Source organism: Garra rufa, chromosome 5 (assembly GCF_049309525.1).
Source record: "Garra rufa chromosome 5, GarRuf1.0, whole genome shotgun sequence".
In the NCBI taxonomy this organism is placed as follows: Eukaryota; Metazoa; Chordata; class Actinopteri; order Cypriniformes; family Cyprinidae; genus Garra; species Garra rufa.
In genome coordinates this window covers 38,475,755-38,494,906 of record NC_133365.1, presented here as the reverse complement: position 1 = coordinate 38,494,906, position 19,152 = coordinate 38,475,755, and the positions used below count along the sequence as shown (strand labels likewise).

At 37.1% G+C, this 19,152-nt stretch overlaps 2 protein-coding genes across 3 annotated transcripts; one reads left to right on the top strand and one right to left on the bottom strand.

Annotated features, from left to right (window-relative positions):
- Positions 1 to 1,931: 1,931 nt before the first annotated feature.
- LOC141335010 (uncharacterized) lies at positions 1,932 to 9,785 on the top strand. The gene is made up of 7 exons (XM_073840265.1): positions 1,932 to 1,950; positions 2,480 to 2,672; positions 3,666 to 3,846; positions 3,925 to 4,135; positions 6,258 to 6,418; positions 6,721 to 6,923; positions 9,503 to 9,785. The coding sequence occupies exons 1-7, from the start codon at positions 1,932 to 1,934 to the stop codon at positions 9,618 to 9,620; spliced, it is 1,086 nt and encodes a 361-aa protein (XP_073696366.1). The 3' UTR covers positions 9,621 to 9,785.
- Positions 9,786 to 9,894: 109 nt separating this feature from the next.
- Positions 9,895 to 19,146, bottom strand: cyp1d1 (cytochrome P450, family 1, subfamily D, polypeptide 1). 2 transcript variants are annotated; one of them, XM_073840262.1, is made up of 6 exons: positions 18,015 to 19,146; positions 16,528 to 16,651; positions 15,804 to 15,893; positions 14,821 to 14,944; positions 13,490 to 13,576; positions 9,895 to 11,260 (listed from the first exon to the last, which is right to left on the bottom strand). In XM_073840262.1, exons 1-6 carry the CDS (start codon positions 18,837 to 18,839, stop codon positions 10,978 to 10,980), a joined length of 1,533 nt encoding a protein of 510 aa, XP_073696363.1. In that variant the 5' UTR covers positions 18,840 to 19,146; the 3' UTR covers positions 9,895 to 10,977. The 2 variants fall into 2 exon arrangements, with proteins under 2 accessions (XP_073696363.1, XP_073696365.1); XM_073840264.1 differs by lacking the exon at positions 13,490 to 13,576.
- Positions 19,147 to 19,152: the final 6 nt, after the last annotated feature.

Genomic DNA, 19,152 nt, shown 5'->3' with positions numbered 1-19,152 from the left:
CTGACATAGTTTGAGTTATTACCCGATTACCCCAACATAAATTTGAGGCCATAGCCTAAAAATAAAACTGTCTGCTTTAAAGGAGAAATGCTACTGATAATGACTGAACAAAAATGCTTTTATGCATTGTTTACTCCAGGCTCATTGTGTATATTCTGAGCTGACAGAGGCTAAACAGCAGTTTGACCGAATGGCAGAAGACAACCAAAAAATCCTGGTGAAGATTAAAGAAAGTCTTGACCAAACACTGGAAGAGTCCAGCCAGAAGAGCAATGAGGAACAAAAGGATGAACAGCAGAAAAGGTGGAATCATGGCATGGTTTCTAAAGAGTTGGAATAGCTTGAAGAAGAAGATTACTTCCAGAACAAAAAATTACAGATAATGTACTCAACCCCTTGTCATCCAAGATTTTCATGTCTTTCTTTCTTCACTCGTAAAGAAATTATGTTTTTTGAGGAAAACATTTCAGGAATTTTCTCCATATAGTGGACTTCAATGGTGCCCTGAGTTTGAACTTCCAAAACGCAGTTTAAATGCAGCTTCAAACTATCTCAAATGTGGTTGTACAGTAAACGATCCCAGCCGAGGAAGAAGGGTCTTATCTAGCAAAATGATCAGTTATTTTGTTTTTAAAAATTACAATTTATATACTTTTTAACCTCAAACGCTCGCCTTGTCTTGCTCTGCCTGAACTCTGTTTTTTCCCGTTCAAGACAGTTAAAGTATGTCAAAAAACTTGCATCTTATTTTCTCCCTCGACTTCAAAATTTATTTCAAAATTATCCTACATCGTTGCAGAAGTACCGACCCAGTGATTGCAATGTGAACATGCAAAGAAGATCAAACACCTTTAACAAAAAAGGTAAAACAGTGATGTAGGACAGTTTTGAAGTTGAGGGATAAAATGAGATGGGAGTTTTTCGACATACCTTAACTATCTTGATCTGGAAAAACAAAGTTCAGGCAAAGCAAGACGTTTGAGGTAAAAAAAAAAGTATATAATTTGAATATATATATATATTTTTTTAAAATAACCAATCGTTTTGCCAGATAAGACCCTTTTTCCTCAGCTAGAATCATTTACAACCGCATTTGGGATCGTTCGAATTTGATTTGGGATCGTTCGAATTTTGAGTTCAAACTCGGGGCACCATTAAAGTCCACTATATAGAGGAAAATCCTGAAATGTTTTCCTCAAAAAAACTGAAATAAGAAAGACATCTTGGATGACAATTAGGTGATTACATTATCTGTACATTTTGTTCTGGAAGTGAACTTCTCCTTTAAAACTTTAAAGCATAAGCATCTACTAACTGAATCTCACATGATAACTCAGGGCAGAGCCACAGGTGGGGGATGGATCACAGGCCAAAGTACTCCATCATGAGGTCATACAGGTGGCTTTGGAGTGCATCAGAACAGGGGCTAAACCCACAGTAATTGGTGAATATGTTAAACTTATAACTGTGTAAATGAATAGTGTCTTTTTGCATGTGTATATAGTGACTTCTTTCTGTGTTATTTTTAGAGACTGACATGAATGAGGCATGGACAGCAGAGCTGGATGAAAGAGTCAGAGTATGGCACACACACATTTATTCTGCACTCATTCCCATGCAATACTAACGTTTACTCTCTCTTTTTAGAAATTTGAGGAGGATTTCCAAAAGAATGGATTCTTAAGTTCTGACACGGATAAAAGTGTGGGGCAGCAATTGCTGTTACTGCAAGCTGAGGTGACGACAGCCAAGAAAAATATATTTTTCTGTGTAGAATATAAATTAGACTCTTTTAGAAACTTTTTTTTTTTTGCCATTTATGGCCTCATATTCCATGTCCATCTCTCCAGTTAAAGCAAATCAAAGATGAAAACAAGAAGATTATTGAAAACTACACAGCTGAAAGAACCTTGAGGAAGAAGTACTACAACATGGTGGAGGACATGAAAGGCATAGTATATCACAGTCATACAGTTTGTCTAAAGACAAAAGTTTTTTGCCAAATGCAACATGAACTGGAATATCCCTTTTGTGGGTACATGCTATTGATTCTGTGGCTTTGGGCCAAATATCTCTAAGACCCTTGACTGCTTTCCCAGACATTCTTTATCCTTTTTTAATCAGTTGTATTCCAATCCAATAGTAATACAGATGTAGCCTATGCCAAACCACTGAAAAGCAGCTACAGGCATTTTTGCCCATGTAAGGTTTTTAATGATTTGCAAGGCTTAAATAAGGAATAATCTTGATACACACACTACAATTCAAAATCTGGGGTCAGATTTTTTTTTATGTTTTACTCTTTCTATTGTAATATATGTAAGGAATAATTGATGACAGGCCGTAGAATTTTTCGAAAATAATAATTAATAATCCCGCTTCACGTAAAACAATAAATATAAGACTCTTTCTATAGGTCAGTAATTACAATTTTTACCCTTAAAAGGTTGTCTTTAACTTTATGTTTGGTCTTATATAGGTAAAATCAGAGTATTCTGTCGAATTAGGCCATTGACTCGTGCAGAGCAGGCAAAAAGAGGTCACACAATCGTCGCTTGTCTTGATGACTACTCTGTGATCCTGGAGACCCCACGAGGACCTCGCGAGTTTCAGTTCGACAAGATCTTCAACTCTGAGTGCACACAGGAGGAGGTCTTTATAGAATCCAGTGGGTAAGTGTGATACCCAGATATACTTAAGATTCATTTTGATGAAAAATGAATTGTGCTGAACATGAAAATTAAAGGAATAGCTCACTCAAAAATTAAAGTCCGTCATCATTACGCATTTACGCTCATGTTGCTCCAAACCTGTATGACTTACTTTCCTCTGTGGAACACAAAAGGTGAATTTTCTCTATTAAGCATAATGTAAGTGAATAATGACAAAAACAAACAAAACAATTCTATATAGGTGTAATAATATTGGTACATGTGACAGAGGGAGATACTTGTTTGTAAAAAAAGAGCAAAGAACAACATTTAGAATTTCTTCCTCAGTGTTCCACAGACGTAATATAATCATATGATTTGGAATAAATGTAACCAAGAGTTGAAGTAAATTTTCATTTTTAGTGAACTATTCCTTTTAAAGGATTCACTTCCAGAATAAAAAAAAAATCACTCACCCCCATTTCATTGAAGATGCTCATGTCTTTCTTTCTTCAGTTGAAAAGAAATGAAGGTTTTTAAAGGAAAACATTTCAGGATGTTACTCCATATAGTGGACTTCAAAAGAAGCCAACAGGTTAAAGGAAATGATCGGTCATTTTCTAGAAAAAAAATTCTATACTGCTGGTGCATGAGAATTTGTGGTTAATCACTTTTATTTTTTTTAGAAAATGACATTATTTTGCTATACATAAGACCCTTATTCCTCAGCTGGAATCGTGTAGAGCCCTTTGAAGCTGCATAGAACCTGCAATTTGGACCTTCAGCCCGTTGGCTCTCATTGAAGTCCACTATATGGAGAAAAATCCTGGAATGTTTTCCTTTTCAACTGAAGAAAGAAAGACATGAACATCTTGGATGACATGGGGATGAGTAAATTATCAGGAAATGTTTTATTCTCAAAGTGAACTCCTTGAAATCCTTTAAAATATGCAAAATGTAACATTTGGGCAGATTTTCCAAAGACGAAGATTTGAAGATACTATTTTTTCCTAGGCTGATCCAGTGTGCGATTGATGGATTTAACGTATGCATTTTTGCGTATGGCCATACGGGTTCAGGGAAAACCTTCACAATGGTTGGAGACAGAGATCAGAGGAACCCAGGAATCATTCCCAGAACGTTCACCAAGATATTTGAGATCATCCACGATAATGACTCTAAATTTGAATTTAAGGTATAGTATGCATAGTTTGTGTTTCTTGAACTTAACTGATGCACAGTCTTTAAACTCTTTTCTTTTGTCAATCCTCAGGTTTCAGCCTACATGCTGGAGCTGTACAACGACCGTCTACAGGATCTCTTTGTGAGCCCCGCTGAAGCTTTCAGCAAGCGAATCGAAATTAAAAGGGACAGAAAAGGGCTTGTTTTTGCCCAGGGAGCAGAGACAAAAGAGGCAGCCAGCGCTGGCGAACTTTTTGCATTATTTGAGCAAGGCTGTGGAAACCGCCACATTGCGTCCACAAGTATGTGCTTAATTAAACTTTAACAGACGTCAGTTAAATGGTTTGGATTAATTGCTTTAGTTACACTCAGTATGAATGCACGGTAAGAACATGATGACCTGGTACTGAAGCCAGCTTCATAACAAAGAAGGAGGCCCTTGAGTTTAACTGTGTAAGGTGTCTGAGAACAGGCCTGAATGAGTGATTTAGGGTTATTATATAAGAGACACGTGTCTGCCATAAACAAATGCAGATTTAGAGCAAGTTGTAAGTTTTTTTACCTTAAACTATCAAAGTAAGTTTTAAAATCATTCTGATGGTCCACTCACTTCTAATAAGGTGAACGGCTTCTGTTTCTTTCCCACGTTGCCCCCAAACTTGTGTTCTGGAAGTATGTAAATTTGGTAAACATACAATATTCTGCGAAAAATCTGGATTGCTTAAAGCCAGCAACAGATGTACAGTCGTGGCCAAAAGTTTTGAGAATTACATAAATATTGGAAATTGGAAAAGTTGCTGCTTAAGTTTTTATAATAGCAATTTGCATATAGTCCAGAATGTTATGAAGAGTGGTCAGATGAATTGCATAGTCCTTCTTTGCCATGAAAATGAACTTAATCCCGAAAAAAACTTTCCACTGCATTGTTAAGAAGGCTTCAGGGCGTCCTAGAAAGTCCAGTAAGCACCAGGATCGTCTCCTAAAGAGGATTCAGCTGCGGGATCGGAGTGCCACCAGTGCAGAGCTTGCTCAGGAATGGCAGCAGACAGGTGTGAGCGCATCTGCACGCACAGTGAGGCCAAGAAGCCACTTCTCTCCAAAAAAAAAAAAAACATCAGTGACAGATTGATCTTCTGCAAAAAGTATGGCGAATGGTCTGCTGAGGACTGCGGAGGACAAAGTCATATTCTCCGATGAAGCCTCTTTCCGATTGTTTGGGGCATCTGGAAAAAGGCTTGTCCGGAGAAGAAAAGGTGAGCGCTACCATCAGTCCTGTGTCATGCCAACAGTAAAGCATCCTGAGACCATTCATGAGTGGGGTTGCTTCTCATCCAAGGGAGTGGGCTCACTCACAATTTTGCCCAAAAACACAGCCATGAATAAAGAATGGTACCAAAACACCCTCCAACAGCAACTTCTTCCAACAATCCAACAACAGTTTGGTGAAGAACAATGCATTTTCCAGCACGATTGAGCACCGTGCCATAAGGCAAAAGTGATAACTAAGTGGCTCGGGGACCAAAACGTTGAAATTTTGGGTCCATGGCCTGGAAACTCCCCAGATCTTAATCCCATTGAGAACTTGTGGCCAATCCTCAAGAGGCGGGTGGACAAACAAAAACCCACTAATTCTGACAAACTCCAAGAAGTGATTATGAAAGAATGGGTTGCTATCAGTCAGGATTTGGCCCAGAAGTTGACTGAGAGCATGCCCAGTCGAATTGCAGAGGTCATGAAATAGAAGGGCCAACACTGCAAATACTGACTCTTTGCATAAATGTCATGTAATTGTCGATAAAAGTCTTTGAAACATATGAAGTGCTTGTAATTATATTTCAGTACATCACAGAAACAACTGAAAAAAAGATCTAAAAGCAGTTGAGCAGCAAACTTTGTGAAAACTAATATTTGTGTCATTCTCAAAACTTTTGGCCACAACTGTACGTGGATAGCAATCCGTTGTAATTACGACAGTGCTAAATTTACGACACTGAATTCCACTCACTTAACTCTAGGGAGCTCCAAGGTCGAAAAAATATATAAAGTTGCTTATACGGTCTCTGTACGTCTTCTACGCATGCATTAATAATTAATTTATTCTATCCACCTTTTTCCCCTATAGAACGGGCGCGGCCACTTGTGAATTTTAGAGCATCCAGCTATTTTTAGCTATACAAAACAGCTTGTTTTGCTGCTTAATATTGCAAATTGGCGTGTCTTACTGTATTATTTTAATGTATTATCTTAATGATGAACACACTGGTTAGTAGTGCAAATAGTTTTACTGTTAACTGCACGTTGTTTTATCTCGTTATGAACCCGAAGTCTTGTCCATAGGCTTACATTGAAGAATAAGGTGGATATTGAATTGAATAAGTTTACACAAGTAATATTTACTCTAAAATTCATTATATCTTTTTGTAGAGATGAACGTAGAGAGTTCCCGCTCTCACCTGATCATTGGCATCATGATTGAGAGCCGGAATCTGACCAATGGGAGCGTGTGTTTCGGGAAGCTCAGTCTGGTGGACCTGGCAGGAAGTGAACGAGCAGCAAAAACTGGTGCCAAAGACGACCAGCTGAAGGTTGTTCGAAACAAAATATAAAATATAAAAGCTGATTTAAAGTGGCCCAAGTGTTGGCTTCAAGTGCACCTGAGAAAGTCAAGCAGTCATTATTATAAACTGTCACACATTCAAGTAAGAAACAATAAAAATGAACAATAATGAACAGAAAGTAATGCACTTGCATCACAACGACTATAAAGAGTTCAAAATTTAACAAAAAAGTGTCCAAATACTTCCTATTTTCTTGACTGTTATATTATTATTATTATTATTATTATTTGGGATTTTTTCTAACACCTCTTACAACTGTTTTCCCCCAGGAGGCAAACTCTATTAACAAATCACTGAGTGCCCTTGGAGATGTAATTTCAGCTTTGTCAATGGAGCAGCCTCATGTGCCCTACCGCAACAACAAGCTGACCCAGCTCATGCAGGACTCACTGGGCGGCAATGCCAAGACCCTCATGTTCCTCAACATCTCTCCCTCTGACTGCAACCTGGATGAAACTCTCACCTCACTCATGTAAGAACCAAGTACCTTTCCTGTACCTTACATGCACAAACTCATGCATGGAGCTGCTCTATGCCACTGTTGCCTTTGGCTTGTTCTGTCAGGATTTAAATGACTATCGATATTCAGTAATATAATTAATTTAACTGCACTGACAAACTGACAAGCAAAAACATTATTGACACTGTTATTGAACTAAACTGAGCTGAATATTGACAGTATTGCCTCCTGTAGAGCTGAACTGACCTTGTTTCTAATATAATTGATGAAGAAAATGTTCAGTTACTGAAACTAAAACATTGAAGTAAAACTGAGTTGAATAATGATTTTTGACATTTTCCTGTTTATTAATGTGAAACAGCTTTGAAACATTCTATAAACTGTATAAAATCTAGTGCTGGGCGATATGGAAAAATCATGTATCACGATATGGATTATTTTATATCACGATAACGATATATATCACGATATCCCAAAATAAAGTACGTTTTCAGTTGTTCTCTGAAAAGTTTGACAAAAATATCCTTGCATAATTTTTTTGCAACTTTATTTTTATTCGTTATTTGGAGTGACATTTAACTGAACTGTCACAAATGAGAAAAATACATTTTAGTGCATCAATATAAATGTATCAAATGACAACAGATGTGGTGAAGGTAGAGCTACAGTAGCCTTCACATCTTTTATCCACATCATAGTTAAATAGTAGGCTATTATCAAAATAAACTTTTTTTATTAAAGTGCACAGCCATTTCAAGTTTCTGAGCAGAAAAGCACTCAATTATAAAAAATAAACAAAACATTTTTCAACCTTGTAGTGCAAAGTTTGCAAACCAAAATAAAGTATCACGCCTGTTTCACACATACTCCGTCTGCAGTACAGTCCTTGTGCGTTACCTATGCGGTGCAGAGGCAGCACGGACTCGTTTTGCTTCCACACAGAACGCGATTGCAGTCCGTTCCTGATCCGCGGGTGTTTACCACAAACACACCATTTATCCGTTATTTTAATTTCAAATCCAAACGTGCTTTTTCAGCATTGGGATACTCTTTTATCACAGTACACTACAATAGACATATTCACGTTTAAACAACGTAGGCTATTATTCAATGCACTTGACTTCTAGATTTGTACATTAAGTTTCTCAAGCAAGTTGCAACACATTTAAATACAGCATAGGTAGGCTATAGCTTCCTTTTCATATTGAAATTGGGCCATCACAAATATTTTAAATTAAAACTTACCACAGACAAGCAGTCGGCTCTCTGTGCCTTTCTTTCGTATTAAAAAGCATATTTTAAAGAACTTTTCTACAAGTGTATCTATTATGTTGCCTTGTTTATTTAAAACTGCACTATTTTAAACCTAGCCAAAATCCACGTGTTGACTGTGAAACACAGTTGACTGCATTTATATGCATTTGTGGTACATTTCCGTGTCAATCCATGTTCATTTTTACAGCGAACAATGCGCTGTCACTTTAATTCAGCGCATGCAGCGCAGACTCTGTGCGGCTGTGCCGAAAGGATCGCTCCACTGCTGCAAACGCACCGCTTCGGGAACGCACTGCCGGACAGCAACCGCGTGCAGTGTGAACGATCTGATCCGTTAACATGGGTGCGGGAAAAAATACGCAACGCATACGCACTGCAGACGAAGAATGTGTGAAACAGGCGTCAGCGTCCGACGCGGAAACAGTCTTTTGGCAGAGTTTGCACATGACTGTCTTCTGCTCCGTGTCGGAGCTCTTGAAGCCAAAATGCAACAAAATCACTGACGTACCCCCACGTGTCGGTAAAAGGACTTCTTGTCTGCTGCCTGCGTAGCAGTTTCAGTTTGTTGCGACTCGATCCGGGCATTCATCTTCAACCTCTTGAGTCTCCATCTTTAGGCAAAGCACTCACGAGAGCATGTCGCAACAACGTAAAGCGTCACGTCGCACAAGACGGAGTTTCTTTGTGAAAAAGTTCGTTTTTATTCTTGATAATCACTTATAGGGTAGAGTATGCATTGCACAGCAACAAGACACTGTCATACATTTGTCATAGCCTATTTAATGCAATATTTTCTTTAGTAATTGATCAAATTCGGTTAGAGACGATAGAAACGATATAAGAGAAATAGGACGATAGACACTTTTCTATCGTCCCCACGATATATATCGTCATATCGCCCAGCACTAATAAAATCTATATTTTATAAAGTGCCATATAAATGAATGTGATTTGACTTGGGAAATGAGGCCTAAAGTCCTTTAAATATTCTTTTTCTAACTAAGAAGTTGAACATTTAGATTGAAAATCTTTTTTTATTGTTGAATATTTTTGAACACCATATCACTGTAAACCCTAATAAGTTAGCAGAACTCAAAATAATCAGTTACTTACGTCAATAAACTCCCAGATTTGTAACTTTAGATTATGATTTTGTACCACACAAGTATATTAATTGCTCTTAACCTGAAATATTGAGCAAGCTAACTCACTTTTGGAGCATAAAGGCTACCTAATACATTTTAAAACTTAAGCTTTCAGTTGTTATAAAAAGTACATCCATAATATACGCTTTAAAATAAGTTAATGTCTTTCAGCTATGCAACTCGAGTGAAAGCCATCACCAACAATGCTCAGAGGAACGTAGACAGCAAGGAAATAGCTCAGCTGAAAGAGGTGTGTATCTTATTTATCAAAATCACACCTTTTTACTGATGAACACACATTTTTCTCTTAATTACATCCTCTGTTTACTTCACAGGTGATTTTAAAATTGAAATCAGGTCAGCCTGTGGAAGAAGATGTGTAAAATTCCATCATCTTCCATCTTTACTGTCTTTTAATCAATCTAATGCATTCTTGCTAAATAAAAATAATACATTTCTTACTGACCCCACATCAATAGCAGCTCATTAAACAGCTCAAGAAACAAACAGATCTAAAACAGTTAACTCTCTTCACAAACCTAAAAAATTAAACAAGTGGTAAATGCATTTTTTAAAATGTCCTTTATTCTATTAAAATCTGTGATGATAAAAATAAAATGGTTAATAAACTTAAGTAATATGATATAGATTTGACAACTGTAAAATATTATAAATATCATACAAGACTATAATATAGTATATAGATAATATTGAACTGCTAGATTACATCTTCCTTAATAAAAAATATTTGTTCATTAAAGAAGTTGTTTACCTCCAAAATAAAAATTTACAGATAATGTACTCACCCCATGTCATCTAAGATGTTCATGTCTTTCTTTCTTCAGATAGGAGTTTTTCGACACACCCTAACTGTCTTGAACCAGAAAAACGTTCAGGCAGAGCAAGACAAGACGAGTGTTTAAAGTTAAAAGATTATAAAGTTGTATTTTTTTTTAATAACTGATTATTTAGCTAGATAAGACCCTTCTTTGTCAGCTAGGATCGTTTACAGCCACATTTGGGATCGTTTGAAGCTGCATTTAAACGGCATTTTGAAAGTTCAAACTTGGGGCACCATAGAAGTCTACTATTTGGAGAAAAATCCTGAAATGTTTTCCTCAAAAAACATAATGTCTTTACGACTGAAGAAAGAAAGACAATGGGGTGAGTACATCATCTGTGATTTTTTGTTCTGGAAGTGAACTTCTCCTTTAATGCAAAATCACCATTACTGCTAATTCTGATTCTCTCTCAGACTGATTCAGTTTGTTCTAACACAAAGCAGCTTTTCAGAAGGCAGATTTTTTAAACCTTCAATGTCATTAAAATTATTTTAACTTTAACGCCTTATTTGATACTTCAAAAATCTGTGCTCAAAGTAGAAACACTAACTTAGATGCTTAGCTATCATGTATCAGAAATATTGCAGGGGCATGCTCCGCATAAACAATTATGTGCAATAGCAAATACTGAAGTATCAGTTGAGCTGAATGCTATTTAAAACAGAGGTAGAGAAAAGACTACCTGAAATTTTTAAGGCTGTAGTGGCTAATTAGCTTAAAAGTTTAGTGATGCCCAACATTAGCTTTCAATCATTTTGATTGTAGGTCCATTTGGTGTACATATATCATCTAAAATATAATAGTTTAGTTACGAGTTGAGACTTTGATTCGGAAGGGCCTGGGCTTCATGGTGAGGCCAAATGTAGAGCTCAGGTCAAGCTCCTGGCCTGGAACATTCTTGATGTGCAGCCGGTGCAGCAGGGTGGTTAAGAACACAAACATCTCCAGACGGGCAAAGCTGTCACCGAGGCAACGGCGTATTCCAATGCCAAATATCATTACCTTCTCAGTGAGGTTTTTGTTGAGATGGCCAGACGAGGTGAGGAAACGTTCAGGTCGGAAAGCTTCAGCATCACCCCAAATATCCCTATTTACCAAATAAAAACAAAAATCAGTTATATATAGCTGTGATAGCATTTATTTATTTATACAACAGTTCTTTCTGGTCCTCAAATCTGATTGGCTGACAGGAGTGTGATATTCAAGTTATATCAGAATTGTAACTGTTTCACCATTTGTATCACTCCATTTGCGGTATTTCTCACAGGGAGTGTTATGGCGGATGCACAAATACACTATGATTTTATAAATAATACAGTTTTTGTGTCATGGAATGTAGTTTTAAGACTTTTGTAGGTGAGAATGAACTTGTTTAGACTTCAAATATGCGGTTTCTTCAGGGCATCAGCGGCTGTTTAGTACTCATGAGCAGCCTTACCTCAGCCAGATTTTCTGCAATTTGCCGCTGGCTCTGATGTCTCTATAGTGGTTAAACATGAGATATAATTTGTTTTAAGTAAATCTAATGAGCTGTCTTTGGTCTCAATAAAGGGTTAGTGCACCCTTCAGGCATCCTAGGTGTATACAACGAATTCAATCAGAGTTATATTAAACATTATCCTGGCACTTCCAAGCTTTAAAGTGACATAGGCTGGTTTTCCTTTGCTAAAGTAAGGAAACTTTGCTTCATTTGCTCCTGTAAACAAACGTTGGTTTTCACGAGACTCACAGACAACCAATGTCATCTGCCTGGAGCTGTTTTCTGGTACAACTAGTTGGCGAAAGCTAGATTAAAGTGATTCTTAAGTTTTAAATATAAGTATTTTCCTTACAAAACCGCATCAATTCGCTACAAGAGGCCTCTATTCCCTGTGAGGCATTTTTTTTTATTATGGATGGATGCACTTTATTGGACTTGTTTTGGACTGATGCAGAGAAACACCCATCTATGCCATTGTAAAGCTTGGAAGTGCCAGGATAATTTTTAATATAACTCTGATTGAATTTGTCAGAAAAGAAGGTCACATACACCTGAGATGCCTGAAGGGTGAGTAAATCATAGGCTAATTTTCATTTTTGAGTGAACTATTTGTTCCGGAGCAAATAGTTTTGGCTAAGGACAAAATCTCATCACGTTTTCATTTCATATGAATTTAATGCGGAATATCAGAGTGCTGCCTTTGTACTTTTAACTGAATAGCATAGCAACTTTTAGAATGGCTGTTGTTGTTTGTTAAATGTTAATAATAGCAGTATTTAATAATAATATTTAATATTGGGAAACGGTGTTGTCAGGTTTTAGTCTGTTTCTGTTCTGTTTTCCCAGTGTTTTCCCCCCTCTGTTTCTAGTCCATATGGTTTAGTCCTTGTCTCCCCCTTTTGGTTAAGTCTTAGTTGGTTTTGTCTTGCCCATATTTGTATTTCCCCCTCGTCATCTTGTTATCTCATTTGTAACCACGCCTTGTTTTCTTTGTATATTAGTCTCTGTTTGATCACACCCCAGTGTCCGTCGTTAATTGTTACTTCTGTTTGTTTAGACTCCATGTTCATCGTTGTTTTTTCAATAAATATTAGTGTTTTCATTTACTCCAGTTTCTGCTCCTACTTCTACACTCCTCATCCTGCTAATCTGTGACAGGTGTGTGTTTAGTGATGGTGATTTCAGTTACATTATTCTGCCATTAGATGGCGACAATAGACAGCAGTAAAGGCTTTTATGCTGAAAGAGACTGAGACGTGGTTGTTATTTTTGCTTTCAACAACACCTTGTAAGATGCAGTCAACAAATGCACTGAGCAGCACTGTCATCAGAAACCACCCTTAACAGATGAAACGATAGTACAACAAAGATATCGCTTTCTTCAGTGAACATTCAAACTAATGTTTTAGTTGTTTTATAATGCAGGTAATCACACCCGGTCAGTCCATCTCTCTCTCATAATACTCTACATAATACAGTGAGCTTTTACTACAGTAATACAATAAGCTTTCAATGAAGCAACTCAACGTTCGTTCATTACTAGCTCTAAAGTGACGTTTTTGAATTAGAGTCTTTGGCTCAGCTGTTAAACTGTCAACTTGAGATTTGAATCCGTGGCAGAAGGAAGTTAGCACAAAAGACACTGTTGTTGTTTCTTATGTATTTACACACTTGTACCATCTAACTTCTGTAAAAAACGCAATATCGCACTCGTAACAGTGCAATATGGCTGTATATCGGCACACTGATTACCTATGTGTTTTATATACTTACAGATATATATATATATATATATATATATATATATATATAAAAAGAATGTGGTGGGATACTTGCATGTCATGATTGACTTGATATTGGTTGATGAACACACATGTGTCTTTAGGAATGAAGTATCCATTCAGTGTAATGTTATCAGTTGTGCTAGATAACATGATGGAGGAAAAAGAGGTAAGTGAGCATCTGTTTATTACGGAGCCCCTTACGTCACCTGTAGAAGAAAAATAATTAATCTGTGGGGACAGTTTTGCAATTCGTTCCCTCAGTTTATAAACCGTACCCACGAATTCTTAAACTGTTCCCTCGGTTTAATAAATCGTGCCCACGAATTTCCAATCCGTGCGCTCAGATTTTGTAAACCGTACCCTCGGATTTTGAATCCGTGCCCACAAATTCATAATCCGTGCGCACGCTTTAGCAATCCGTTCCCACGGGTTTTAAATTGTACTCACGGATTTGTGGCCCCGATCAGTAGAAACAGTAGTATAAGCTGTTTACGTCATAATACTTAAAATAGTAATTATTATTTTAATTTATAGGCTAAATAAATGAGTGCACAAATGTGTTTGTTTATTCTTAACATGTAGACTCATTTTGGCGATTTTATGATAATCTTTTCACCCAGAGTTAGATGCATGCTTCACTGTTAATGTAATTATTAAATATGTAATACTGTATATTACATTGCATTTAGTTTGAGAGCAAAGTAATGACACATAACCTGTACATTATTTGTTTCGTTAATTTACCATGATTCGCACTTACAAAACTTAATCTTTTTAGTGTTTATTTTACATTAATAACCAATAGATAATAGGATAACAATAACCAATAGGATAAAACACAGGTGTGGTGTTTTAGCAGCTAATCTGTTAGTGATTAATATAAAATAAACGCTAAAAACTCTGTTTTGTCAGTGTTCCATGGTCTCATATAGCCTACTATGAGAAAATAAAGTTTAATAAATGCAATACAATGCATCCAGCACCTATAAACAGGTGGCCTGGTTGAATTTGGGGGCGCAACCACAAATCCATGAGTACAGTTTACAAACCCGTGGGAACGGATTGCTAAAGCGTGCGCACGGATTATGAATTTGTGGGCACGGATTCAAAATCCGAGGGTACGGTTTACAAAATCTGAGCGCACGGATTGGAAATTCGTGGGTACGGTTTGTTAATCCGTGGGCACGATTTATTAAACCGAGGGAACAGTTTAAGAATTCGTGGGTACGGTTTATAAACTGAGGGAACGAATTGCAAAACCGTCGCCACGGATTGATTATTTTTCTTCTACAGGTGACGTAAGGGGCTCCGTAGTTTATCAATGCAGTCCTACTTTTTTAGTGATATGATATCATTGACGTAAAGAGAGAAACGTGGACTCACCAGTGAGGTATGGTGAAAGGCACATAGGATGCATGACGAAACACTTCAAATATGAAAGCTTCTGTGTACGGCATGTTTGATTTGTCTTCAAACTGTGGTAACCTGTTCATACCAACCTGGTTATCTAGGAAAGCACATACAACAAACAATAAATAACCAGAACATAACATAGAAATACTAAAATACAATTTTAAACTGTATTTACCAGTATTATTTTGGACCACATAAATGTCACTGGAACATTTACTTAAAAGCAAAGAAATTTTATGAAATGCAAGAGGCTCCCATGACAGACCTCACTGGTTTCTAGATCAATTCCAGAGGCAGTCTGGCGCCAAAACATTACTGTGACCAATCATGTGAAAACCAAGTGGACTAAACTCTGAGGGAATGAAGGCCACTGTGTATAGAAATATGAGCTTGCTGTGTGTAGATGTGTAGTTGACCCCTGCAATTTATTTGCAAGATACTACCCACCCACTAAAAAAAAAGACCTCATTTTGGGACAAAAAGTACACAAGCTTGTAAACTTTAGCTTGAAAACTGCAAATTTGAACTTATATATACTAGATTTGCAAAGAAAACATAAATAGTATGCAGTTTGTCTTACTAAATTTCTCTGGTTGTAGTCACTTCTAAAAAAAACTGTAGATAATATGTCATTTAAACAAAATCTTTTCCTGTTTATGGCAAGTTGCTGATTTTCCAAAAGATCAAAATAAAGAAAGGCCACATGAAGAAAATGTTTAGTTCTTGCACCATCTTTCAAGCTGTGTCCAAATTTGTGGATTGAATAGTGTATTATTTTTTATTTTCTGCGTCTGTCTCACAAGAAACCACAAATCGCTGCTAGAGCAGATCCCACTTCCCCAGGATGCCGCAGCACTGCTTAAGAAAAGGACATGCTTTATAGGAAATTTTGTTTTAGTTTTTTTTTTTTTTTTTCCACAGTGTTGTTCTGATTTGCCCTTTTGTGTCCTCACCTATCTCCTGGAAGATTTTAGCCTGAATGTCTGGAAACTTGATCAGGTATAAAAGGCTCCACTGCAAACCGGTAAAGATTGTGTCAAAACCTACACAGAAAAAAAAGCCATCGGTTATGATCAAAATCTGTAAAGAGCCTCAAGACACACGTCACAATTAGCAAGTGGGCAACTAAATCGGCAGAAGATGTGGCATGTGGTGAAAAACCACAACATTCTCAGGCTAAAAGAATGAAAATGAGTACTTTGAGCTCCTCAAGGGAGTTTGCTAAACACTCTTTAATGAACTAGAACTACCAAGATGCATTAACTGAAACAGGAATGAATAGAATGTGCCAACAGCAGATGAAAAAAATACATCTAAAGCAAATTCTGGTAGATAGTCTGAAGTGCCTCTCCCGTGACAACAACACAGAGCCAGGAAAAACATCTGGTTCTGGATGTACATGCACGTTTTTAACAAGCAAAGCTATTAGCACAATAACATCTCATGGAGGATGACTGCAACCCTGGAAGGCATGTGGTTATGTTTGGCAGTGTCTCAAAGTGCTATGAAATATGTTAATACAGTTTATGACTTGTTACCTAATGTAACAATCTGCCTTCATGCTTCATGCTAGATCCTTTCACACATGCTCATACGTAGAAAGAGAACCATTTTTCTATTCTACTTCTAAAGGTACAATGTTGTGCCCATTCATTTTTTTGACTCTGGGTCTCTCACCGGCTCCGAAGATGTCAATGACACTGTGGATGATCTGTGAGTTGCTGAGCATGGCTTTTTCCTCATCCTCCTGCCTGTCCTCACACATTGCTATTAGGGCATCCGTGATGTCCCGGATACAGTTCTGTACAAATACATGGAGAATGAGACTTGTGAAATGTTTAAAATGTAGAAAAAACTGTAAACCTACACTCACTTTTATATAACATCTACATCCAACTTGCATGTGTGCTTTCCTCAAGGCTGTTTACATCAGATTCAACAATGCGTGTGAATATATTAGTATGAATAAACTAACATTTTTTGGATGAAATAGTTACCAATAGTTCCCACAAATTCTTTGGTTTTCCAGCATTTTTGTGTATTTGAATCCTTTTCAACAATACTTTTAAGATTGAGAGCCATCTTTTCACACTGAGGATAACTGAGGGACTCATATGCAACTATTACAGAAGGTTCGAACACTCACTGATGCTCCAGAAAGAAAAACACATGCATTATGAGCTGGGGGGTGAAAACTTTTTGAATTTGAAGATGTATGTAAACTAACGTAACTTATTTTGTCTTCTGGGAAACATGTAACTATCTTCTGTAGCCTCTGAAGGGCAGTACTAAATGAAAAAAATATGATATGTAGGAAAAATAAGAAAAATGTACACATCTCATTTCTGTTCAAAAGTTTTCACCCCCCAGCTCTTAATGCATAGCTTTTCCTTCTGATGCAACAGTGAGCATTTAAACCTTCTGTAATAGTTGCATATGAGTCCCTCAGCTGTCCTCAGTGTAAAAAGATGGCTCTCAATCATACAGTCATTGTTGAAAAGTATTTAAATACACAAAAATGCTGGAAAACCAAAGAAATTGTGGGACCTGAAGGATTTTTCTGAAGAACAGCAGGCAGTTTAACTGTACAGGACAAACAAGGGACTCGTGAACAACTATAACTAAACAAAAAAAAAAAACAATAACAAAAAAAAAAAAAACAGCTGTGAATCATTCAGGTGAGAACACAGTATTAAGAATCAAGGGGATGTAAACTTTAAAACCGGGTAATTTTCATAAATTCAACTATTATTTTCTATTGTGGACTATATGTAAAAGACCTCTTATGTTAAATATCTTATTCAAGTCAGTTCTAAATAAACAATAACATGCATTCCGATTGATCCCTCTTATTTTGTTAAAAAATAATTAACATTTTGCAGATTCTTAAAGGGGGGTGTAAACTTTTGACCTCAACTGTATTTACAGCAGAACTGCTGTTCAAATGCTTGGGATCAGTAAGATTTTTCAAAGAAGTCTCTTATGGTCATTTAAGTTCCATTTATTTGATCAAAAATACAGATAGAATAAGTAATATTATGCAATACTATTGCAAACCACTATTTTAAAATTCAATAATATTTCACATTAGTTTTTTTCTGTATTTTTAATCAAATAAATGCAGCCTTGATGAGCAGAAAAGTCTTCTTTTAAAACATTATTACCCTATCAAAGGTGATAAGATGTTCCCTGATGTTGCGTTCCATGAAGTTGTTCATTCTGTTAATGTACTGGACGAGCTTTCGCAGAGATGGACTGGGCAGGTAACGGAAGATGGGAAAAAAGTCCGCCAGATTCCCTGCAGCAAAGAGGCGCAGCACTTCATTATTGATGTTGACGATGGTGAGGAACTCTTTATCGTCATGGGCATATCGCTTCCCAAAACACAGAGTGCAAACCACATTGGCAACTGAGGTCACTAGCAACTTAACTGGGTCGATCCCTAAATCTCCAAACTCATCTCTTTGTTTCTTTAGAGTCTCCACCATATCCACAGCCTCTGCACAGATGCGTTCCTCCAAAAGACAAGAAGCGCTTGAGTCTCGGGGCTCAGCTTGGGAGAAGGTCTTTAGGGCATTTCTGCAGATCTTTTTGTGAAGCACCCAAGCTTCTCCATACTTCTCACTAAACGTCATGCTGGTGCCATTAGCAACTGCAGAGAAGGTATAAAAGTCAGGACGTCCAGCAAAAGCCTCTCCTTGACGAACCAAAGCCTCCTTGATTGTAGAATAGCCACTCAAAACGACCACCACAAGAGATCCCATTTTTATCTGGAACACATCTCCATACTGAACCCTCAGGTTTGTTAATGACAAATGGATCTGCTCCCCCATCTGGAAAAGGTTCCCCACTAGTGGCCAAGGTCTGGGACCTGGGGGAAAGGAGCAGCCCGGTTTTCTCCCTCGACCATGGAGAGCCAGCAAGAGCAGAGCGAAGGCACAGAGGAACAAAGTCACTCCAGCTGTGTGGGAGATCTCCTCAAGATACATGGCACTGCAAACGACTGATACATTGAAAAAAAATATCGTATTCAGGTCAGTACTAAATAAACAATAACATGCATTTTGTATGATCCCTTATTTAACTATGAAAGAGTTTTGACACGTAAAGCATAAAACACATTCTAAATAGCCTTTGAAAAAGCAGGCATCAGGAAAACAAAACTGTACAATAGCTATTATTGTATGTATATTATTGTTTACATGAACTGCACGCTGAATATAAAACCGAACAGAAAAGTCCAAATAGGTAAACTAAATAAAGTAATATGCGTAATATATGACTGACAATAAAATACTTGCG